The 25,785-nt window shown below is 39.0% G+C and overlaps 1 protein-coding gene across 5 annotated transcripts in view; it reads right to left on the bottom strand.

The window, feature by feature from the left end:
• SSBP2 (single stranded DNA binding protein 2) overlaps window positions 1-25,785 on the bottom strand; it is a 189,325-nt gene that overhangs the window by 114,647 nt on the left and 48,893 nt on the right. For 4 of the 5 annotated variants that reach the window (XM_062018381.1, XM_062018382.1, XM_062018383.1 and 1 more), the window contains exon 4: window positions 24,363-24,447. In XM_062018381.1, coding sequence (XP_061874365.1) covers window positions 24,363-24,447 — 85 coding nt within the window. Of the gene's footprint in view, window positions 1-24,362; window positions 24,449-25,785 lie in introns of those variants that run through there. The other variant, XM_062018385.1, reaches the window with a different exon arrangement.

Genomic DNA, 25,785 nt, shown 5'->3' with positions numbered 1-25,785 from the left:
TTGTGTTTGGAACTGAAATAAGACTGAATATATCAAGAAGAAAGAGGAAAGAAAGATGGTGAAAAGGAGAAAGAGGTGGCAAAAAAATGAGGAAATGCCACTGAAAGAATATCTTGCAAGACAGGAGATGAACAAGGTGAGTATACAGACACGTAATTACTGAAGGTAGGAGAGGTTTAATCAAACCAAGAGTGGGTTAAGACTTCCACTTCCCTCTAACATAAGAGGTGACATTTGTATTGGAAAATGTCTCTTATGCTTTCAAAGAAGTACCCCACACACACTGTGAGACATAAAGCTAGTAGCAGGCAGTTATGTGCCTCAAGGAAAAGACAGTCAAGATTTTTTGGTGTTCTGGTGGACTGAAAAACGTTTCTTAAAAAATCAGGTGAGAATGGAGATTAAGAAGAGACAGGTAAAGAACTACACAAACGATGTAAGAGAAGATAACAGAAAGACTGGGACAAGCTGAAGGAGAGCTAAAACTCCTTCCTGAAACTGTGATAGAATAAAACTGAACAAGGGAAGAAGGAAAAGCAAACTAAAGGAGGGGAAAGGTCACACTGTATGTTACTATGCTATTATTTTGTTATTTTTAAGAAGTCAGTTAGATCACGCATCGAGTATGGGAGGCAGAAGCCAAAGAGTTCAGCGGGGATCCAAAAGTAGAGAAGAGCCAATTTAGACGGCAAGTATAGGATCTGATTATGTCCAAGTGTAAAGCTGTTCAGTGACAAAGAGCTGGAAAATAAAGGAGATAAATCCGTAGCAAAAGGAAGTCGGGCTGGTCACAGGATTTCCGCTAGAGATACTGTGCTACATAAGAGCAGGACTGAAGGAAGCGGATATTGGGAGACAGCCAGGGCCAGCAGTTGGTAGGAGGGGAAAAAGAGGACAGCACAGTTTACCTAAGAGATCTGTTCAAATATATAGTTAGAGGAGGACAAACTCAGGAGTCAGAACAAACAGAGGTCAGGACCTGTGGCGTTTGCTCCTGCAGAGCAGAATCTGCAGAAGATTTGACAGGCTTAGTCTTGCTCTCAGACACACACAGAACCCAAAAAACAAACAATAAACAAACAAAGAAACAAAAAACCAAAATGGTGGGTGAATATGCAGAAAAATGAAGTGTTAATTATCTTAAAATATTAATTATCTCCATGTAATCTTCCCTTTGATTTGGGGAATCCCAGCTTCCCGGTGGCGTAGAGCATGCATATGCAGAACTGGAAGCTTATGATATATTTCTGCATGCCTAAGCTACCCATCCCTTGATCTAGTAGTGGTTTTAATCCAATGCTCATTACAATCTGCATGTCAACATTCAAGCAGTTCCTGCTCACGTCAACCACACAGTTGCAGGCTTAAATAAATGCCTCCTCCTTCAGTGATCATTAGGAGCAGTGATGTAGTAAAAATTCTGCAATACACAATTGCGTTCAACACAAGTACTGCTGAAAGAAATACATTTATTTCGGCAATTAAATATTGAAATCACACACAGTTCCATTTTGAGACATAAGGATTGCCACACCTGCATTCAACAGATATATTTACATCCATATGTTTATACCTATTTCAAATCTACTTCCAGTTCCACTGTAGTGCAATTCAACACTCAATGTTATCTTTACTAGGGGTAAGGAAAAAAACATTGAAAGAAAGTTCTCTAGAACTACCTCCAAAAATCCTTTTTCAATAATCACCTTGAAAATTGAAGTTCAGATGCATGAATGTTTTTTCTTTGGAGACGACTATAACATATCAATACTCATCCCTTAGGTAAGATTCTCTTACATCTTGGTCCTTTGTTTTCTGAGTCTAAACTGCAATCTTTTCCAAAACCTTCCAGTCCTCAAACAACTCTGTGTCAGACTCTCCAAGTTCCCATCATAATGGTACTAAATCATCCAACATGCAAACTAAACGGATTATAATAAATTATTTACTCCCTAATCCTCCTGAAATTCTCACGAATTTTCCATACCATGGGACATTGGATTTTTCTGGAGAGCAACGCATTTTAAAATTTTTATGCATTAGACTTCATGTTAGCAGCACTGTTTCAGGAACACGTACATGCACAGTAGAACTTAATAAGCAAAAACAAGTTTTATGCCAAACAGTAGATAAAAGCTTGGTTTCAGAACTGAGTACATAATAATGCAGCATCTGAACTATTCAACACATTTGAGCATTTTACTTTGCATCTAAAAAAAAATACAGTACAGATACACTTAGTGCTATTTGTGGATCTTCAGACATAAAAGGGAAAATAAACACTGGAAGAAGTCAAATACAGAAAAAAATGTCTGCCACTTTAAGATGGAGATATAACTTTCTAGACATAATGGAGAATTTATTAATTTGGGGGCTGTTCTTTAATTAAAAAGCAACCAAGAAGCCCACAGATGAAAACGAGCTACAAAGAACATGGCTGTACTTAATCTATACCTAGTGTCCCTCCACTACACATTAGAAACGATATTTCAATGAAAATGCATCTTTTAAAGTAAAATGGACCTGAAGCAGGATGTTAAAGTCTGAAACTACTTGTGTACTAATACATGTGAAAACTTTTGCTCAATATATTGCTCTTCTCAACATTTTGTCCTACGAAAATGTGTTTGTGTGCATACATTTATGTATTTTTTCATATAATTATTTTTGCCTTAAGTGATACAATGAAAAGCTAAACCAAGCTAAAGCCAATAGTAGAAAACTGGCATTTCCAAATAATATTACATTCCTTATCCCCACATGTAGAGATCAGAAGTTGACATATCCTAGATTATTGGAAATCATATATTTTGTAAGCCTGAAGTGCTAATTTCTACCATCCTTGCTGCTTGATCCATGAATGAACACAAAACTGACTGCTTTGGAGAGAGGCATTTGACTAATTTCCCCAAAATAAGGAAACTTTCAATGTGGCAGTAGCTGTCAAAGGCAGACTACTATGGCTGCAGTATGCAAGTCTAGTAGCTGAAGAATTGCCCTGGCACAGAGGAATTCAGGGGTTAAATAACTGCACTATGTGCTCAGTAATTTAAACAAAGGAAAGATGAGATAATGGAACACCTCCAGGTCTACATTAATATGTAATAACCAAAGAAATAATTTTGTTTCAGAAATATTTAAATGGTAATGCAGAAGCTTTCTGCTCAAGCTTTTTTATCTGAGTGATCTCACCAGAAGTTTACAAAGCTCTACGTAGAAAGAGATAAAGAGAATGGAATCATGATAAATAATGACAATTCCCCCAGCACCTCCTCCTTCACTCTGCTCAGTCCTCTTGATGTCAAATCCTGCTAACCCCCTCAGCAGGACTCCATGCTGGTTCCTCGTGAGATCCTCAAAGACCTTTTGGAGCAAGGAGCTGGTTTATGTGAGTCAGCTCTGCAAGTGCCCTTGGAAGATATTCTTAGTGAGATTTTGGCAGTCACTCTACAACATTGCAAACACTTAGAAGACTTAAAAATCAGCACATCAATTTTAGACATTCAACAATTACACTACTCCATTTGATTCTGGCAATTTGTGCACTATCAATTAACTAGTATGGAAATGTCTTCTTACAGAGCAGCAAAATGCATACTAGGGCTATCAAGAGCATGCAGTTCAAAACCTCTTCCTCTTTCATACTAAGGAAGCACTCTCAAATGCAAGGAGCACTACAATTTCAGATTAAATTATGGGGAAAACTTGAGGAGACTTTAGGATGCATTTGCTGTGACAGGAAATCACCTTTTAGGAAACTCTGGTATTTTGCCTTATCTAAAAAGAAATGTTTAAAGATTTTCAAGTCAATCACTTCTACTTACTACATGTTAGTGGTCTGAAAACAAAACTCACAAGCACTTTAAAAACATTTGCCTGTAACTACTTTCTTCTGTACCTCACTCCACTTCAGTTTAATGATCAGTTCTATTAATGATATTAATTTTACAAAGAGTCTAGTGTACCAAGAATTAGAGCACAATTCCTATATGTCCATAATTGTATGTAATGTATCTTTTGATCAAGCACCAGTACAGGTTTGCTAAGCCTCTGTATCTTCCATGAAAGTCACACTTTATGAACTCCAGCAGTATTTTGCCTCGAGGTACCTGAATTTCTGCTGAAGACAATCAACTGTCACCACAAAGGCTTAAAGAGACCAAGCAGATGATAAAATCAAGATTAGAAATTTAAGAATGGAATGAAAGGACACGCAAAGATGCAAGAAATGTGACACAGGAGAACCAGAGGTGCTCTTACAGCAGAGCCATGCAGCATGAGCATGTGAACAGATATAGAAGAAAAACATGGATGGATGGATGGATGGATGGATGGATGGATGGATGGATGGATAGAGAAATCCAAAAACAGACAAATAATTCTCAATGTCTGGAAAGTACCAGGAAGGAAGATACTGAGCCAGGAGCATGCAAGCTGACTGGTTTTGTTTAGATATGTATATTCCTGGGCAAGCCAAAAGAGTTTGCTTTCTGGAACTTACACACAGTCCAAACATTGAGCATGAAACCCTGAAGAGAAAAATCATAAATGAGACAAAACAACCCTGTGCTTCCAGCAGTAAAAATATATTTTTTTTAGCATAAGGAGACCAAAAGAAACCTGACTAAGGCCTGACATCTACAAAAGACTGGACAGTCAGAGGAAATCACATTTTGGCCAAGGAAAGAATAACAGCTTATCCAAAAGAAGGTTTAAGGATGGACAGACAGATACAGTGTCACTGGAAATAAAATGAGCACCAAGACTGAAGAACTGCACCACAGCTGTGCAACTGAATGTGTTTGAGATGTTGAATAAAGATGTATTATCTGCATCACAAAAATGGATGCATTTTAGTTTTGCAGCTCTAAAAGCTCTATGGTTTGCTTATTCAGCAAAAGCATTAACACAGAAATGAATACAAAAAAGGCACTTTTCAATGACAAACTTCTTCCAGAAAAGATATACTATGTTTCAATAACAGTTGTCTCTAATTGCTTACAACATACAGAGAAACAATAATTGTTTCTGCTATTATCAAGCTAGTATCAACCACTGTAGCATTTGCCAGGTCCCATTTAATAAAGCTGGAACCCATTATTCTATGCAGCTTCTACTCACAAATAAATAGGAAATCCGGTCTGTAAATGTTTTCATAGAATCATAGAATGGTAGGGGTTGGAAGGGACCTTTAGAGATCATCTAGTCCAACCCCCCTGCAGAAGAAGGGTCATCTAGATCAGGTCACACAGGAACATGTCCAGGAGGGTGTTGAAAACCTCCAAGGAAGGAGACTCCACAACCCCTCTGGGCAGCCTGTGCCAGGGCTCCCTCACCCTCACAGTGAAAGAATTTTTTCCTATATTTAAGTGGAACTTTTTGTGTTCCAGCTTCATCCCATTACCCCTTGTCCTGTTGCTAGCTACTATAGAAAAAAAGGGATGTCCCAACCTCCTGACACCCACCCTTTAGATATTTATAAATGTTAGTAAGATCTCCCCTCAGTCTCCTCTTCTCCAGACTAAACAGCCCCAGTTCCCACAGACTTCCTCATACGAAAGACGTTCCAGTCCCATGATCATCTTGGTGGCCCTGCACTGGACTCTTTCCAGCACTTCCCTGTCCCTCTTGAGCTGAGGAGCCCAGAACTGGACACAGTACTGCAGATGAGGCCTCACCAGGGCAGAGGAGAGAGGGAGAAGCTCTTGACACACTGGCTACACTCTTCTGGATGCATAACAGAATACCATTGGCCTTCTTGGCCACGAGGGCATATTACTGGCTCATGCTTAGTTTATTATGAATCAGGACTCCCAGGTCTCTCTCTGCAGAGCTGCTCTTCAGCAGATCAGTCCCCAGTACTGGTGCATGAGGTTGTTCCTCCCCAGGTGCAGAACTCTGCACTTGATCTTGTTGAACCTCATGAGGTTCCTCTCTGCCCAACTCTCAAGCCAGTCAAGATCCCACTGAATGGCAGCACAGCCTTCTGAGGAATCAGCCAGTTCTCCCAGTTTGATGTCATCAGCCAATTTGCTGAGGGTACACTCTGTCCCCTCATCTAGGTTGTTGATGGACATGTTGAACAAGACTGGCCCCAGAACCAATCCCTGAGGAACTCCATTGGCCTCAATTCTGGACCATTGATCACCACCCTCTGGGTTCTGTCATCCAGCCAGTTCTTGATTCACCTCACCATCCACTCATCCAAGCCACACTGTGTGAGGTCTTCAATGAGGATGTTATGGGAGACAAGTGTCAAAAGCCTTACTCTCCTCTCATCTAGCCAGTCAGTTATACCTTCACAGAAGGCTATTAGGTTGGTTAAACAGCATTTCCTCTTGGTCAATCCGTGTTGAGTCCCTCTAACAACCATCTTCTCCTCCATGTGTTCTGAGAAGGCATCCAGGATGCGTTATTCCATCACCTTTCCAGGGATGGAGGTGAGACTGACCAGCCTGTAGTTTCCTGAGTTGTCCTTCCTGCCCTTTTTGAAGACTGGAGTGACACTGGCCTCTCTGCAGCCCTCAGGTACCTCACCTGTCCTCCCTAATTGTTCAGAAATGATGGTGAGCAGCTTACCAACCACATCACCCACTTCCCTCAGCACTCTACGATGCATCTCATCAGGACCCATTGAGTTACGAGTGTTAAGCTTGGCCAACAAGTCTTTAACCTCTTTCTCATCCACTAAGGGTAAATCCTCTGCTATCCTCGCCATCCTACTGTCCTCACTGGACTGGGCTTCCCACGGGCTGGCCTTGGCTGTAAAGACTGAAGCAAAGAAGGCATTCAGTAGTTCTGCCTTCTCAGCATCGTCTGTCACCAGGGCACCCTTTGTGCATGTCCACATTTTCCCTGATATTCCTTTTGCTGCTGATGTACCTGAAAAACTCCTTGTTTTCTTTTACTTTCCTGGACAGGTTTAATTCTAAAAGGGCTTTAGCCTTCCTGGTTGCAACCCTGCGTGCTCTGGTAATGTTCCTATACTCTTCCCAAGAAACCAGGCTTTTATTCCACCTCTCATAGATGGCTGCTTTCTCCCAGCAGATCTTTGTTCATGCATGGAGGTCTCCTGCCTTCCTGCTTTTCTACACGTGGGGACACACTGATCCTGGGCTTGGAAGAAGTGGCGCTTGAAGATAAACCAGCTCTCTTGGGTACTTCTACCATCTAGGATCCTATCCCATGAGATCCCTCCAAGCAGTTGTTTGAAGAGGCCAAAGCTCGCCTGAAATCCAGGGTCACAACCCTGCTTGGTGTCATGCTTCTTCCACACAGGATCTTGAAGTCCACCATCTCATGGTCTCTGCAGTCAAGGTTGTCTCCAGCCTTCACATCTCCAACCAGACCCTTTTTATTTGCTAGCACAGGTCCAGCAGCACACCCTGCTTTCTTTGAAACATAAATTCTGAAATTCTGAAAACTGCAATTTAAAAAAAGTGAACCAGTATTCAAATATACTATATTTCACTGTAACTTTTTTAAATCAGAAAGTTCCTGACAGAACCAGAGTACAGCATGTGTTTTTACATGACTGGTTTATGGCGTCCTTCTGGTTAATCCAGTTTTACCTCTGTATCAAAAAAATACCTGTTATGAACAAAGCTATAGCTACAGACACATGTATGTACTGAGCCATAAGCTTCAAACAATAAACCCTGAAATTTAGAAGGATAAGTATCCTAATGTCTGTACCTGCACTCAGCCTGTTAAAATAGGTGGCCTGAATTATGACAGCTGGAGCACCTCTGGAGTTTAACTCGCTTCAGTAAAGGAACTTATAGTTAATCTTTAGGCATGCGTAAATGATATTTTGATTTATAGCATCAAAATCATGAGAGCTCAAATTAGTAACTCTTTCAGCTCCCGCTCTGAACATATTTATACACCATCTAACAAAACCAGAGGTTTAAACCATCATTCAAACCTAAGCTTGATGTTAGTAACATTAACCGGGCCATTCATTTCCAGTTAACGCTATTAGCAAACCATCCTCTGCTATTTCTGACATCAGTTTTTTAATCAGTGGGGGCCTGAGTTACACAAAATCCCATTCCCCGACAACAGGTGAAACAGGAATCTCATTAATACCAATCCTCTGTGACTCACAAGCAGGGAACAGCTGGGGTAGCCAAGTGCATTACAATGCACATTGCCATTGAACTATCTTTTTATTTATTTTTTAAGATAGATTTCTGTTGCATTTTAGGTAGCTGACAAATTGAGAATTACAAAATAAGAGTCGATTTTTTTTTCTCCTTCCATTTATTTTTATGTTTTTAAGTCATAGAATGCTCAAGAATAAAGGCACCATTCATTAGGGCTGACTAATCCAAAGAAACATGGACTAACCCAAATTGTATTCGACAAACATTTCAGAGGCTGTGGTAAAGTAAACATGGGTCTTCTGGAAGAACATGAAGGTTCAAGACAATGTAATTTGTATGCATACCATAGGAATTAAACACAACATAGCTGAACATAAGTATTTATTAAAAAAATACCTTCCAGAAAAACTCAGTTCTGCCACCATGTAGCTTGAGAGACCTCGTAACACCTATCACAGCCTCTTGTTTCGGAATCAAGTTTGCAGCTGTTTAATTCTCCTTCTTCTTCCCCAAAGCACAGGTTTTTAGCAGCTCTGCAATTTGGTTTTCAGACTCCAGTTTCTCTTGGTACAGCTCCAGCAACAAGACATTCCCAGCAGAACTCCACTACACATAAACTTGTACTTAGCTTCACGAGAACCACCACCTTCCTCAAACAGCTGCTGGGGATATCAAATCTACACTTTTCCTCTAAAAATGGAACATAGGCATGGTGAATCACTCGGTAGCTACATGATTACATGTAGGGTTTTTTCCTGTGGGACCCCTGCTCCACAGATGGACTCGGTTGTACATTCCTCCACCTTGTAGCACAAGAGGGTGAAGGGAGGAGCATACTGAGCACTAAGGGCAGTATTTATAAATACAGTACTTAGATCATTTACAAAACTATGATGTCAGTCTCTAATAATGCCTTAAGTATGCAGAAACATCACATCACCAAAGACTACTTTGGCCATTGTGGATAAGCTACCTCATCCATTCCTTTCTTCCCCCAAAAAATGCAACAGTTCCACTAAAAAGAACCATGCTGTTCAATCATTTGTTCTTTGATTCTATCCACTCATCTATTTAGAGATACCACTATAAACCCTCAGAGACCCATTTCTGCTGAAAGATGCTGGGAAAAAAAAAGCAGCAGACATGCTGGACAGACAGTTCAGTTGGAACTGATGAAATTGAATTAAATTGTGAAGTAACTAAAAATATTTTTTTAGAAAGAATCTTAAACTACAGATTCCACTTTGTAAAATCATTACATATAATTACATATAATTATTACTATATTACATATAGTAAGAAAACTGAAAGTTACTTTTGTTTGTGTGCTTTACTGGTGACAAGAAGATGTATATTTATTAAAGGCTCTAGAACTACCACTATGGGATGAGATGACATCTACTAACAGGGTAGAACATAAAAAATCCTATTAAATACTTCTGAACTCACCCTCTTGGAAACATTTCAATACCATCTTCTTGTGCTAATTTGGATTTCAGGAAACTGAATGTCAACATTCCTGGAGAAATTTCTGTTACCTAACAATTTTCTATCTATTCACTCAGGTCATGCTTTCTAAGCAATCAAGGAGGCTAAAAAAGAGAATTTTTTTTTTTTTTAAATGAAAGTTTAGTTCCTTGTACAATTTGGGAAACATGATTTAGGGAATGGAAGCTTCAACAAAACCCTCCACATACTGTAGTGCTGCAAAAAGAACTGTCAATACCCATTTTGTTCCGGGAAGAAGAAATTGTGCAAATTATCAGGAAAAACAGCAGGGATGTAAAAGAGTTTCTGTTTTTCCTACTAAGAGGAAATCTTTTTCCCTCTGTGTCTCGTTGAAAAAGCATGGGATTAAAACTAAAACTTGACAGGGCAGGAAAAAGCTCTGTATCAATGTCTAGATTGAATATTCATGGGGCTACAGAGGATGCACCACATTAACTCTCCAAGAAATAACAGTATTCAGCTAGCCACTAGAGGTAGCCAAGCTCCAAGAGACCACCACAGCCAAGTATCAAGAAAGGCCACCAACAAAGGGAATACAGCAACTCGAGATGCTGATGGATCTATAAACTTTCTTCTTAATGCTAAAGAAAAAGGGTCCCCCACAAACAGTGAAAGGAAGTCTTCTTTCTCTCCAGCATCAAGGAGGACAGAACATCCCACAAACACAAACATTCAAGGGATGGCCAGAAGTGAGGGAAAGAATATTTAGTAGGAAGCTACTTACTTTTATTTTTCAAGGAAGGAGGGCAGTTACGGTAAATGCTAAACTAAACTACCCAAATATTTTAATTTCAGCACTGGATCAGACTCAGGAGTGGCAGGAGCTATACTCTTGTGATCCTTGAGGCCCCAGCTCACATACAGCAATGGCAGAAAAGTAGCTGAGGCAAGAAAAACAAAGAATTGTCAAGGGAGTCAGAAAATACCATGTTGCTGTACACAGATAACGTATGATGACGAAAATAGTAGGAAGATAACCAAATACTATAAATTAACTGCTAGGATGGCATAAAAAGCTTTCTGCAGTGATTTATATGAGTTGCCCAGGGAACCTCTCTTCAATAGTTTTATGCTTATAAACAGAAATTTGGAGATTCTCTTGACAACAGAAGGAATCTGAATAAGGTCTCTTTGCACACAAATAACCCGAAAAAAAATCCCAACCCAGACTAATTAATTAATAGCTAGTTTCTATACTGAGAAATCACTAAAACTGGAGAGTAAACAAGAAAGATCCACTGTGTTCATATAATTTCTTACAATCCTGATAATGCAAAGATATATGTGAGTTTAATGAGAATATTCACACATAAGATTGCTACTCCACCATGAAACTGTTTGCCAGATTACGGCTAAAGTTCCTGATCCTCCCATCAGATCTGTACAGGCAGATCACAACATCTGTGCAGATCTGTGACAAAAGTCAATGAGGTCATGCTCCACAGGGATTTAAGTGTCTGCCTTTACAAATCTCACCACAAATATTACTCATGTAAAACTGATTGATGAAGTGTAACATCATAGTCCACTATATGCATACACATTATCTATATACATTTCTGCCTCTCTCTTTAAACACAAAAGATACTAAAACTCACCTCATCGTTTATATTCCCTGAAGTATATTACTTCTAGGAACTTTGTATGTTTCACAGGCTGAAAATTCGGTTTTGCAATACATTTATAAAAATTGGATCTGAAAGCAGAACCAGAAAACATTTTCCAGATTCTCTATGACTCATAACATAGTATTTATAATTTACTTTATAAAGAGCTTTGTCTTCCACTTCCTATGTCACAGTAAACTAGACAGGTCGTGCATCTCTTTTGATGTGAATTATGCAGTGTACTACTTTCTTGGCAGGGTAATTTAACCTCTGATGGGTTACAGACTGCTGCATTTGAGTTTTGTTATAGGTATCCTCGATAACTGGCATAAATCTAGTTTGTTAATGTTACTGTGACAGCACGATGGAGACATCCACTTAAGTTACAAAGGAGTCACAATGAAACAGCCTACAATGAAAACGTGCAAAGAAGATTTGCACCTTAAGCTTAATTTTGACTCTCCTTGATTATGCCACAATCTCAGTTTTTCTCTAGGCACACATGTATGCATGTATGGTTTTTTCTGCAATACCATACACCAGAATGAAATGTTCTAATTGTATAATGTTGAAGGTTTACATCTTTTCACTGGCTAAGTTAGTATGCTTAGAATGAAAAGATTTCCAAACAAGATTTCAAAACCTCATTTGTCAAACAGATATTCCAATATGGTGATCTGCACAACATTACCTCTGAAGTGAAACATTTTGTGCAAGCTCAAGAATCCATGTTAGCAGAATTGCTTGTAGTATTAAGGCATCACTTTGATAGAAAACTCAAAAATTACAGTTATCTGTTCCCTGTGACTGGAGTTGCATAATGTGCATTTCATATTTAGTGTAATGTTTGGATGTGACAGTTCTACTCAGCCATGGATATTTGTGTTCCCTCAACAGGCCTGCCTGCCTTTCCTTCTCATTACTTCATTTTTCAACACCTCTCATAAGGCATTTGTTGTTCAGCTTATTCTTAATAAAGGCTGGATGTCTCCTGCAGTTTGTGATCTTCAGGATTCATCTTTCATCATATTAGAGAGCAGATGGAAGTTATAAGTATTTGGTTTTTCCAGGCATATGTTAAGCAAGTTTGAAATGAGTCACTTAGACATATTAACAGCGCAAGTCAAGCTTACTCCAAAATCTATGTTTGGCATATTGTGCAGAAATAAGACTCTCACTTTCACTTTTACATTTTATGAGGCTAAAGAAGAATACATTTAGCCAAAGTGCTTCAAATCTAGACAAATGCTGGTGTCAGAAAAAGAAAAATGCTTTACATCAATGTAGTACTGGCTTGTATGGTATTCTTCCAGTAGACATAGATGTATTGCTATATACGGATGAACACGTGGAGGCACACAGCTTCGCAGAGATCTCCAAATACCCTTTCATAATTAGCTGAGAGACAAATCTCACTAGCTAAATTGGAATTGGTAAATGCAAATATTTAATGGAAGACTACCTAAATCATTCAGCATTACAAACATCAGAATAAATCCCAATATGGAAAACAGAGCATCAGAAGAAAGAATACCAAAGAGGAGGAAAAGCATGCAGAGAAAGTGGGCTGTTGCAAGGCTTTAATCCAGCATTTGCTCTTTATTGATCAAATGTTTGTTCAGTACTTTATTGATGTAAAGTGCTATGCACAATCAGTGTTAAATATTAATGGCAAAAGATCTTTAGCTCTAAATTCAGAGCATTTGTTAGTCAATTTCATATTCCCATTGTTACTAAGCTACAACTTAACCTCCTCTAATAACTTTCTGGAGTGCTGTAAAAACATATTGCACACACTATGCAAAGAATAAGAATGTTCTGTATGTCAGCAGTGGTAAATACAATGTTTTTAAGCACAACTTCTAAAACAAAAGTTTAGAAACAGTACATTTCTCAATACATGCTACTTAAAACCATAGTTGGGGTTTTGCTTCTTAAAATCAAAAGATATTCAAAAGAAGCAAGGTTTCTACAAGTTTTAAGGGAATATAAAAAATCTACAATGTTTACCCTTCTGTATGTTAGATTTTTAAAATTCATGCCATGAAATGTGTATATGCATAAGAAGTGCTCTCATGTCTGAAAGAATAAAATATTGTCTTGCCATTCAAACCTTGGGTTTGAGTTCACTCCAAATTGTAACGTTTAGGAATTAAACTGTAATACAACTTTCACTGTGGTCGCATAAATAATCCATCATAGCAAATGGAAAAAAAAAATAAAATTAACACTTAAATCAGCAGAGTTCTATCTCAAATACATCAGGAACGTTGTATGAAATTTTACACTAAAAAACGTTTAATAACATCACTCTGAGAAACAGCTGAATTTAACAATTGTTCATCAGGACAACCAGAAAAAAAAAACCTGCAGTACCCTTGGACTTCCATCAAGTTGATAAAAAATTTCAAGTGAAGCATTCTTCCAGGCAGTAACATACATCATAACTTTTGAGCTTAATCACCTTGGGTTTATTTTAATTCTAAAGAACATCCTCGACTTCAGAACACCGAGAAGTGAACTCATAGAGACATCTATTACAGACTTAAGCATTTAGTAATTTAACAGTGTGTCTATCAACATTAAAAAAAAAAACCCAAATAAATCGTATCAACAGTTTTTACCTGTATATTATAAAATAAACTACTCCAGAAGGTTGCGAAACAGCCTGAGCATTCCAAACACTTCCCTTTGTCTTTTGACCTTGGCTTCATCCAGCACACTCTACATTATCTCTTCAAACCATTAACTTGTTCAATCTTCAGATACTTAACTTCTCCTCCAAGCAAAAGGAAAAAACATCTTGTCATCTTCATAAATTTGGCATGGTTTTACCAACAGTGTAATATAAATCCTTCTAGTCTTCTATTCTGAATAAATACTAATTTTTGCAGAGAACATTCCAGGAAAGCCTTCTCTCATTAAAAAGGCTGTTCTCTCCCATTGTTTCCAATGAAAATGAAGTCTTAAATGGTTCTTAAAATGGTTCTCTTCTTAAAGAGACACTCTTTCAACATGTCCACTGCCTCCCTCTGGGAACCATGAAAGAGGAGTTAAACTGCCTTCAGGGAGATGGTGGTGCCTTTTACTGTCAGAGGCTTTCACTTAATTCAAACTAATTAACCATTTTACTTCTAAATTCTGAGAAAACGAAATATCTATGCAAACACTAAGTGCTGAAATTTTGGGGAGGCAAAGTTGCTGCTTCTCTCTGAAAGAAATGGCTATAGTCTTCACATTAAAAGAAAACCACAGCACAAATTTACCTGTGAAATTACCTCTATAAAGAGAAAAATTATATGGGCTGTAAGAAAAAAACCCACATTTCTGTATCAGAGCTTACAATTAACATTTGTGACAAAGAGTAGTTCAAATCTAATCATTTTCCAATAATTTATAAGAAGGAATGATGAAAAGGATGATCACAGGAGCAGACATCTTCCTTCCTGGAAATGTAAGAACAACAATTCTCCTGGGTGTCATGGTTTGACATGACAGCCTTTTCTGGTAAAGGGAAAGGGGCTGTAAAGATGGCTCCTGTAAGAAGTTGCTTGCAACTCTCCCCAGCTCTGAGCCAGACCCACTTCTGGGGCTGAGCCAATTAGACACCTCCATGATCACTTTTTAAGAAGAAGCCAGAAGAGGAGGTTTCTTCCTCCATCTTCTTTCCTTCTTCTGCCCCTTCTTCTTCTTCTGGCTGGTGGTGGTGTAAGGAGTAGGAACAGTGAGAGAAACAACCATGCAGGCTCCAAGGTCAGTGATGAAAGAGAGGAGGAGGTGTGCTGGAGCAGAGACTCCCCTGCACTCTATGGAGAGAACTGGTGAAGCTGAGATTTATTTTCATTTCTTTAAAGACCCCAATTCAGGGGTAGAGACTCATTTTGCTAAAGCTGGCCCCAGACCAGGGGCAGCGATTCACTTCATTAAAGGCCCTGAGCCAGAGACAGTGACTATGGTTGGAGGAGGCCGTGTCCTGTGTGGGGGGACCCAACCACTTCACTGCAGACCCTGAGCCAGGGGCAGTGATTTTGGCCAGAGGAGGCCGTGTCCCGAAGGAGGGACCCTTTATCACCATGGCCGGAGCAGGCTGTGTCCCGAGGAAGGGACCCAATATCCACAGCTGTAACTGTGGGGATGAACCCACGACAAAGCAGCTCATTAAACTTAAGCCCAGAAGAGGCCTTGTCCCGAGAGAGGGACCCTGTAACTGCAGAAACTGCAACCGTGGTGAAGAATCCATGCCAGAGATATTCACTAAGGACTGTGTCCTGTGTGAGGGACCCTGTATCAGCAGAAGCCACAGCTGCTGGGAACAACTCACACCAGAGAAGTTTGTTAAGGACTGTGTCCTGGGGGAGGAACCCCGTGTTGGAGCAGGGGAAGAATGCCAGGAGTCATCCTCATCTGAGAAGAGAGAAGTGGCAGAGCCCATCTGTGAGAGACTGACCACATCCCCCATTCCCTGCCCCCCTGAGTTGTTATGGGGGAGGAGGTAGCGATATCAGGAGCAGTGAGCTGGGCCCGGGAAGAAAGGAGGGATGGGGGAGGGAGATCTTAAAGTGCTGGTTGTAATTTTCTTATCATCCTACTCCCTTTTTGCTTTTACTCCCTTCTGTTTCTTGTAGAAAGTTCTTGTAGAACTTTCCTACTTTCCTCTCTAAGTTGAGTACTGGAGTCTGTTTTGCCCAGAATCATAATTGGCAGTGAGCCCTCCCTGCTCTTGTCTCAATCCACAACAACCTTGTTTATCTTTTTACTCTCATTTCGCTGGGGCCTCCGCCATCCTAACGAGGGTGGAGGTGAATGGGGGCACTGTCGTGGTGAGAGACTGTCGTGGTGCTGCTGTGCTAGCTGGGCCAAACCACGACACTGGGGAAGTTTCTTAATAGGAAATAAAATGGAAATAAATACATATTTTCCTGCATAAAGGGTCTCTCCAATTCAAGGAAAGTACCAAGTTCTTGACTTAGAACATTTCTGATGAGCAAACAAAACCAGTCTCATCACCTTGGAGACAATAGTACAACATTTTGAGATATATCTATAAATACGTGGACCAAATTCTCATACAAGTCTATGTAGTTTTGCAGAAAATAATGTCTACTTTCACCGGGGCAGCGGGGGAGGGCGGTGGTGGTGCAGGAAGGATGCTTTTCATTAATCCATTCCATACAATAAGGAGTTGAAGAGACTGAAAAAGCTAAGCTTGTCTACATACAATTCTGCCAATACCACTATACAACACTCTCAGACTGTGAAACACACTGTCCTCTCCAAACCTTACAATAAGTTCTGTCCTCCCATGAACACATTCACCTGATTTAATACTAGTGTTCCTGCAGAATTGACAATTAAAGGAGGATAAGAATGCTAAACATTTATTGTATTTTTCAGATTTATAGCTTTCTAGTTGCACACACAAAAAAAAGTCCCAGACTTACCACCTCGTGAGAAACAGTAACAAAGTATTCTGTACAACATATGATTTACTAATTGTTCCTTTTATTTTTCTAACAGACTGGTGTGGTATTTAATCATGTAGATTTAATGTGTTCTGAGATAGAATTTCAAAGTAAATGGCAGACTTCCTTGATCTTCTCCAAGATTTCATATCCATGAATACATCTTACTATATGTACACCAGGAAGTAAGACATGATCTCTGTGGAATCAAAAGAGCAGTAAAGAAAGACACCTCATTCATACTTAAAAATGAATGTCACTTACACAAAAAACAAAATATATTGTTTGAACAACACCTGTATGAAAGGAGATGCTTTTCATGCCATATTACTTATGAAAAGAATGCTGAAGTCCCTTAAAGTAATTTTTTTCTACTTTTAAGAAGTAACCTGTTCTTCAGGTGAACACAGGTAGTACTTACATAGTAGAAAGAATCACATATCTGAAAAACATATACTGAAGGTGAAATTACAGATATAGTTATGCCTGGTACACATATGGAGGGCCTTCCACAAGATTGTAGAATTCATCTATGGAATTAATAAGTAATTTACACTAGAAGCTCTGCTTTTGGTACTATAGTCCTTGATCATTACTGAGCAAAGTAAGCCAAGAACAAACTATTCAGGGTATCACACATACTAGTCAAAGAAAATCACACCTATCCACAGACTTCTGCCTGGAAAATTCTGCTTGGTCATACATGCGACCATGGAGAACCCCAAAAATAGAGCAAAAAGCATTGGTGAGAGTCTCTTCTGATGTCACAGGAAAAGCTACCAATCACCCAGATATCTGAAATCTTTTTCTCTCATTCATGGACCCATACATTTCATCATCTGATGGCAACACAATTAATTTGGCATTCATCTATGTACAACAATGAATTCAGCGTTTTGCAGATTATATTGGATTCCTGCACACCCACAAACCACACTCCCCATTTTGCCACCCACTCCTGGTTCTTGTCATCTCTTGCTCTTCCACAGTAGGGGATGATGGTGAGCTTTTGTTTTGATTTTTGTTTTAGCAGAGGAGTTAACATGCATTCTCCACAGAAACAGACAGATGAAAACTAGATCTAGAATTCAATTTTTGGCAAGAAACCTGGCAGGATCTAGAAACACAAGCTGCCCTAGCTAGGCTGCCTGCAGAGGACCACAGTAGCAAGAGGGAATAAAATAGAAAATCATTTTTTTAAATTATCCTGAATCGGAGTAAGTTTTCAGGTGTTTAGATAACAAAAATCTGCACCTAAAAGACAGTTCTCTGTTTTAGAAGCAAGAAAAAGTAGTTCAATGAATCTAGAATAAAGCAGTCCTCATTGCAGAATACAATCTCACTGTGCTACTGGAACATCAGGCTTGAGATTTATGGTCATTTCCAACAAACATTTAATGATGACATCAGAGAATATTTTCTCACAGAACTTTCATGGTAATCTTCAGACCAAAAATAAGATGGAAAAATATGCCTAGTCCTTCAAAAATCTGCATACTCCTAATTATAAATGAAGGGGTTTTCGACACTTGGGGTAGGCAAGTTACTCTTGGTTTTGCTGAAGGAAAACAGTCCCAGAGAAGAAAGTGGGGTTTTTTTCCCATAAAATACAACAATAAATGTAGAGGAGACACAATGTGTTCTTATGAAAGACTCACAAAGAGACTGATCAGCTATCTCAATTATCCAAATATTATGCTCAATAACTTCTAGGAAAAAATAAATTGTATTACTTCAACATTTAAAAGGAATACTCTGGACAGAACTGATCATAGCATGGTCTTTAACATACCGTACAACCTTCAGGTAAAGTTAAGCTCCCTGTCATACATTCCCTGTCTCACTATTAAAACGTGATAACAAATTGGATGGAAACGTGATACCAGCTATGAGACTGCACAATCTCTGCGGGAATGAATGTTACTTTTTTCTTGCCCGGAAAATTACCTGGCACTCCTTTGGGAGACTAAAACCAAACAAAAGACCATTCATACCACAAATGATCTTCCAAAGAGATACAGAGAAGACACTAATAAAACTTCACACAGAAAATAGTAAGATTTTAGTATAGCTGCCTGTGAGAATTAATAGATCTCTCTTTGCACCAACACCACATGGAAGAACTTCCACTGTAAGGAGACTGAGAGAAGCACATGAACTTCTGAACTGTAAAAAGATCTTAACTGTTATGTACAGAAATCATCACATAAGAAAGGACATTTCAGGTATCACTCATCCAAACCTGGGTTCCAGAGATGTGAATGAATGGTCTAGCTTGAGCAAGAGGAGAAGAGTCATTTGTGGCAATTTCATGAGTAGGGATGTTGCTAAAAATTCCTTCTTTTCAAAAGATTCATAAGGCTTATGTTTGGTTTTTTTTTTTCTTTTGATCCAGTACATTTACAGCTTGTAAAGAACTGGAAAGAAGGCAGGAACAAGATCCACATTGGCACTCATTGTCTCAAGAGAAGTTCTCAGTTCAAAGCCCAGAGGAAGAAGATACTGACTAGAGAGATGAAGAGATCTCCTTAGAACATTGTGAAGAAAGAAAAAACCATTCTACAGCTGAAGACTCAATTTTTCCTCAGTTATTCCTGTAAATGGCTTTTCAAAACAGTTCAAAGTATGGAGAAGACTTTCTCTAGCAAAAGTAAGAAGTACCTCGAAAAGAAACAAGGAGGCTTTTCTGCTTCAAATAAGCAACTCCTACCAATACGCCTGTAATATTAACAAGCTAGGTGAGCATGCAGTTTTCCTTCCCAAGTTCTAACTATAAACCATTTATGTTAAAACTTCAAGGCCAGAACCTGATCCAACATATGCCCTTTAGTGACATGCATCTGGCTTTTCAAGTCTAAAATATATTACAAAAATGTAGCTAATGACTTGTGAACCTTGTTCTCTCAGAATAAACATTTTTCAGCTGCTAATCTCAATAGAAAATAAAAATAAAACCCCCTTCAGATAATATGGAGGAGTTGCAAATACTTAACCTCAAGGACATGCACAGAAAATCTTTTAAAAGCCAGAACAGGCCTTTGCCTTCTATTTGTTCGATTGTAATAACATGAGCATTGTTAGTACTGCAAGTAGTTACAGCCTACACCTTGAAAGTCACTTCATGTTTTTGCTGTCAAACACGAAAGGATCTTCTCCTCTCACTTGTTCCATAAAAATCAGGAGTTATATTAGTACAATCCAAACACAAATATTACTTTCAAACTTTTGCTCTATAAAACAGGGATGCTACTATACAAAGAAATCTGTACACACATATGTAGCAGAAAATCCCAATGAAAGTTACATGAAAGAAAACCATTTTATTGGTTTTTTACACCAACAGTTAAGAACAGACTTACAACACAGTCTGATAGGCACGCATAGGTTAAGACTCAGTTTGCTTGATTAGTAGTACTAAAGGAAACTCAATGGTCACTCTTTTGCAGGACAGCACTATAGATTCTGCTATTCTTCTCACCCAAGTATACTGCAGATCTACGGATTCCAGCTTCAGACATTTAATTGTGTTAAATGACAAGCAAAGCTGATGCTGAAAACTTATGGCAAATAATGAAATAAACTTCATGTCTCAAAAAAGTATTGTCTATGAAGGGGTGGGGGGGAAGTTAATTGGCCTTATTTTTGCAACTGCAATTAAGGTAGATAAAACTTACAAGTACACTTTAAAAAAACAAATATTTCGGAATCTATCCATTTTATGAGTCAAGGTGTGTGTGTTCCAGAGTGATTCACAACTATGTTGACTAAGACAGCAATATTTCACAAATAATTAAATCATCTGCAAGTGCCTTCCTCCTCCACTAAACATTCTTAGATTTTTCTCTCCTCACAAAATTGAAGACAGACAAGATACTGGGGTTCAGCTATTACATGCTCCTTAGTGTTAAAGATGACACAACTGGTTTAACCAGACCACTTGCATCTTTATCAAGAACAATTTTTCTTAAGTCAAGTAGAACACATACCCAATAAAAATTTCCGAATGCTAGTATGAGTTAATAAACAAGTCTTCTGTGCTTCTTACAAATACAGTTTTCAGATACGACAGTAAAGCTACAAACGGTCTATTACTTGACTTGCAATGTGACAGCAAGTTTTTAATTTACCAGAGCCCTCATCCTGATGGAGAAGCCAGAATCCAGAAACCACTTTCCTGATGGTCTTCACTGATGACAGAATTCTAACCTCTCTGGAGTCAACATGATTTTGTTTAATAAATGTTCACCTCAATCTGCTGTGAAACATGCTTGGCCATATTTTACCATGATTTGTCATGTTCTTCAAATGAGTATAAAATACACCCATGACATATCAAGTACTTGGAAGACTTCAAAAGCACGCACACCACAATGAAGACTGTCTTACTAAGCAAAAAGCACACAATGCTAAGGGACACAATAGGTCTTGCTAGATGTTACATCTCAACAGTGACAAAAATAATGCAGAACCTAGCTTCTCCTGTCAATTTAAAAAATTAAGAGAGAATGGGTTTTAGAAATATATGGTGAAATAATTTCTGAAATAAACCCATCTATTTCTAAAACAAACATTTATCCTGTCTTAACAAAGACTGATGTGCATTCAGAGACACACCGTCATTTTATTCCTCCATCAAACACAACTTTATACAGTAACTTAAACATCCAGACAATCACAAAATTGTACCACACACAGAACTCATTTGAATATTGTCTCAGGTTTTTGAATGATGACACTTGTTCTGGTTTAGCAAGGAGCAGCTTTTGGCTTAGTAACAGGGGGAGCGGGTTGCAGTGAAGACCCGGTAAAGAGTTTGCGGACTCTCCCTCGGCTCCTGGGTTCAGACCCACCTCCGGCCCGGCTGGGCCAATCTGGTGCCTCTGCCATCACTATTTAGGGGATGGGAATTCGGAATGCGGGTCAGGAGGTGTAAGAGTGATACAAGATGGAGGCGACCACGCGGACCCTTCAGCCAGAGAAGGAGGAAGGAAGGAGAAGCAATAGAGCAGAGATTCCTCTGCAAGCCGTGGCGAGAATGCAAGCTGTGCCCCTGCAACCTATGGAGATCCATGGCAGGACTGAGAGCCACCAGCAGCTCCATGTGAATGAGCCCGGACGGGCGAGGGACTGTGTGGGGAGACGGCCATGGCCCAGGCCATGCTGGAGAGCCTGCGGGCCGCAGAGCAGCCCCACACGAGAGGCAGAGAGGAGCTGCAGCCTTTGGAATAAGTGTGCATCGGAGCAGCCTGTGCAGGGCTGCCGTGTGTGTGAGTTACCCCACGGACTTGCAGGGAGGACTGGTGTGGAGTTCACCTGTCCTGAGGAGGGACAAACGGCAGAAGCTATCGGGAACAGACTGACACCCCCACTGCCTGCCCCCCCCCCAAACCGTTCAGGGCGGGACAGGGTAAAAACCCCCGGGATCAGGGCTCTGAGCCCGGGAAGAGGGGAGGTGTGGCAAGAAGGTGTTCTTAAAAGGCTGGTTGGACTCTTCATTGATGTATTACTCTGTGTTGTTTCGTTTTGGTTATGTTTTGGGTTTTTGGAGGTATGTTTTAGTTGATGTTGCATTAAATTGTTTTTTTTTTTTTTCTGTTTTCTTCCTCAAACCGAGTGGCCTGGTCTGTTTTGTCCTGAACCTTAAGCGGCAATTAAGCTCTCCCTGCCCTTGAGCAATTCTCAGCCTCTTCGGTACTTGAGGCTAATCGCGGTCTTTGTTTCCCAGATGGGCCTAAACCACAACACTATACATCATAAGGCAGTTGAAACAGAGCAATAAAGCCTTGTGATACCCTAAGATCTGTAGCAGTTAGAAATTGTGGAAGGATGATGGAAAGATGTCTTTTTATTTGACATTATACTGATTTGCTTACTCAAATTCTTAGTATATCTCAAAATGTAAATTCAATAGTGAACTTAGTGATTCCTTTTTTAATTTCCAAGTAATTTTTCACTGAAAGTTTCCCCGTGCTGAACATTTTGTTTCAAAATTTTTTTTACATTTACAGGTTTCAGATTTTTGGCTTTTGTTACGTACACTATACTTTGAGAGTATAATGTTCCCCATTGATGTCAACTGTCACACTGAGGCTTCTGATCTCCACAAATTTAATACACTAGTGTCATTCCTGCAGTTATAAACTATACCTGTAAAATTATTTCTCCTTCAATGGGAAATTAAACCTTGGTCTTATAACAGGGATTCAAAATATTATGAAAAACAGCTAACTATTGTATTTTTCCAACAACTCTATTTTTAAAACAGAATGGGTCAAAAACTTCCTTCTAACTTTGTTCCTCTCTCAGGCACTTTTTTTTTCATCAATTACAACCTGTGATCAACTTAGCCTGGACATGAACATGCAAAATTGTCCAAGCTCCTTTATCAGTTAACCTCATAATGTAATCACCAAGAACACGATATAAATCTGCACTGGTCTGTAAGCAAAATGTGCTTACTAGTTCTGTGTTGATGGTGCATTTACAGTGTAAGTTGTTGTTAACTATAAATACAGCAAGATCACCTTTAGCTCAGACTGCAGGACACCAAGCCATAGTCAGAGTACGACAAGAGAAAATGGAAAATAGTCACTTAGGTGATTAATTTCCACTTTTCCAAGTTTGTGTTTGTAAGACACTGGGCTTTTAATTTTCTCTGTAAAAATATTTTTCTACAGTAACTAGACAGTATTTCTAAGACTTGGAAAACACTCAAGGAAAGAGGTTTCAGAGCTGTATCGTGAGAGAGTTGTACTCTGTGGTTAGACTACATCAATGTCTCAAAGGAACAACAAACTCAAGAGTGGTCAGTCTCTTAAGGATGTCATCACTAAAAATGAAATCACTAGATGAAGAGGAGCTGACATATTAGAAGGAACATGGACTCCATTCTAACTCTGAAATACAGTTCTACATATCTGGAGAGCTCCATTTACACTGTGAGAATGAAGAATACTAGATGACACTGTTGTAACATTTTGGACCCAAGTTTCTAGATTATTACTACTACTATTATTGTTGGTTTTATTATTGTTCCTGCAAGCAAAACACCACCAAACTCCCTGCAGTATTTTGAACTAAGTCTCAAAGACATTAAAATGGGCGTAATACTTTTGCCCTTTATTCCTCTCAAGGTCTTGGACCAGATGACTTTGCATTTAACTTATTCTATGAGGCCTGAATGTTTATTATGTTGATTTAAAAATACACCTCTCAAGATATAAAGCTATGTAGAGAATAACCACACTTTTAAGTCAGTATGACCCTGACAGAAGCCAGTTGATCAATTCCATCTATGAACAGCCTTTCCTTTAGCACTGACAACAGCATGGATATTTGGACAGGATAGATCGGTGCTTCCATTTGCTCTGTTCCTTTATTATCGGACTGATGTGTCCATGGCAAGGGAAGCAGGGGACATTCTTCATTCTGCATTAACACATGGGACAGCACTCTCTCAGTTGGTTTCCAGGAGTTACCCGTATGGTGCTGAGTAATTAAAGAATTAGGAAGTCCTAATTAGAATTAGGAAGTTCTAAGCCAACCCCAGATAACTGAGAGCTACTTGTATGTAATGACCAACACCTACATTTAGAGCCACGGTAGTGCTGAAATACTTCTCTATCACATTTACACACACAACTAATGAAAGCGTGGTAAAGGCTGACTGAACTTACATAGTCATGAAAGGCTTTTGCTTCACTTGAATGTTCACATGTTTCTCGTCTTTCTGGAGCTGCACAGTACAGATCCCAAAACACACTGCAAGTTAAGAAGTTACAGAGGTGAGATAATCGTTGTAATACTTGTGTAGATTTTATGGCATATGGACAGCAAACATGCATGTTCATATATAGAAACAGACACTTCACTTCCTCAGCAAGGGATGAAAACATTTACCTCTATGCAAGAATTTAACTTTGCAAAAACATCTGTGCAGAATCACATCCTGCTATTTGACTCTCTGAGTGGTATTCCTCTAATACCACTGTTGCAAAGACCAAGAAACTAGTCTAATATACGATACTTAAGGGCATAAAGCATTATTACTGAAACTCTGCATTTAACCTCATCCTTCTAGCAACTGCTGCAATTAACTTCCACAAAGCACTGGAAGGGATGGATTCATAAATATAGGGAAAGGTAAGAAATTACAGAGAAAACTGGAAGGAGTTCTGAGGTCCAATACTGTGCTTTAAACAAAAGTTCCCAGAGAAACTGGTGTATGGACAAGAGTAGGAAATACATGTGTATGTTCTTGGGTTATAAAAGAAACTATGGTACTTCCATCAATCTTCCTCTCAACTCCCTTCAAATAGTCATTACACAAATCAATTCTAACACAAAGTTTCTGGAATGAAATTACACGTATGCTAGAACAATTAGAAAAATAAAATTTATTTGAGTTTCAAAGAGTTTCTTCATTGGTTTAGACTTAATCCTCTGTAAATTAGTCCATCACCATAATAAGGAATCATGGAAAATTTGAGCACTCTTTTGCAGACAATCAAGATTAAGCGTAATCCAAACATTAAAGATACAAGCAACATGTTCTTCTTGACAGGCTTCTATCATAAAACTAAGAGCCATGAAAAAAGGTTCAAGGAAGAATATGCCACCTTTCATGGAATTGTACAAGTCAGGCTCAAATGGAACCACTTTAAAATGTGTACACTCTTATATTCCCAACAACTGGATATATTCTTTGTAATTCTGTATTCTTTCAAACACAGACCTATTGAATATATTCAAATAATGTGACAACTAATAAATAACATGGCTAAACAGCAGTGACTATGAGCACTCTTTTCTCCTGAGAATTCTGCACATATAGATGTGTGTCTGCGCACCGGTATATATAAGCAAATGGTTATCATGCATAAAAAATTACAAGTCAGCCCCATGTCTACTCATCTTCAGAGCTGAAATAAACTGTGCAAATGCAGACACTGCAGCCCCAAACCAAGGCTAAGGCATGCTGCCTCTCAAAAAGGCTGGTAGCAAGGGTTCAGCTAATTACTTTCATTGCTATTCCCAGGACACGAATGAGGACTGTAGACTGAGAAAGCTGACATCTATATGCAGAGCCTCTGTCTATAC

Source organism: Colius striatus, chromosome Z (assembly GCF_028858725.1).
Source record: "Colius striatus isolate bColStr4 chromosome Z, bColStr4.1.hap1, whole genome shotgun sequence".
Classification (NCBI taxonomy): domain Eukaryota; kingdom Metazoa; phylum Chordata; class Aves; order Coliiformes; family Coliidae; genus Colius; species Colius striatus.
This window is presented reverse-complemented; position numbering and strand designations above follow the sequence as displayed.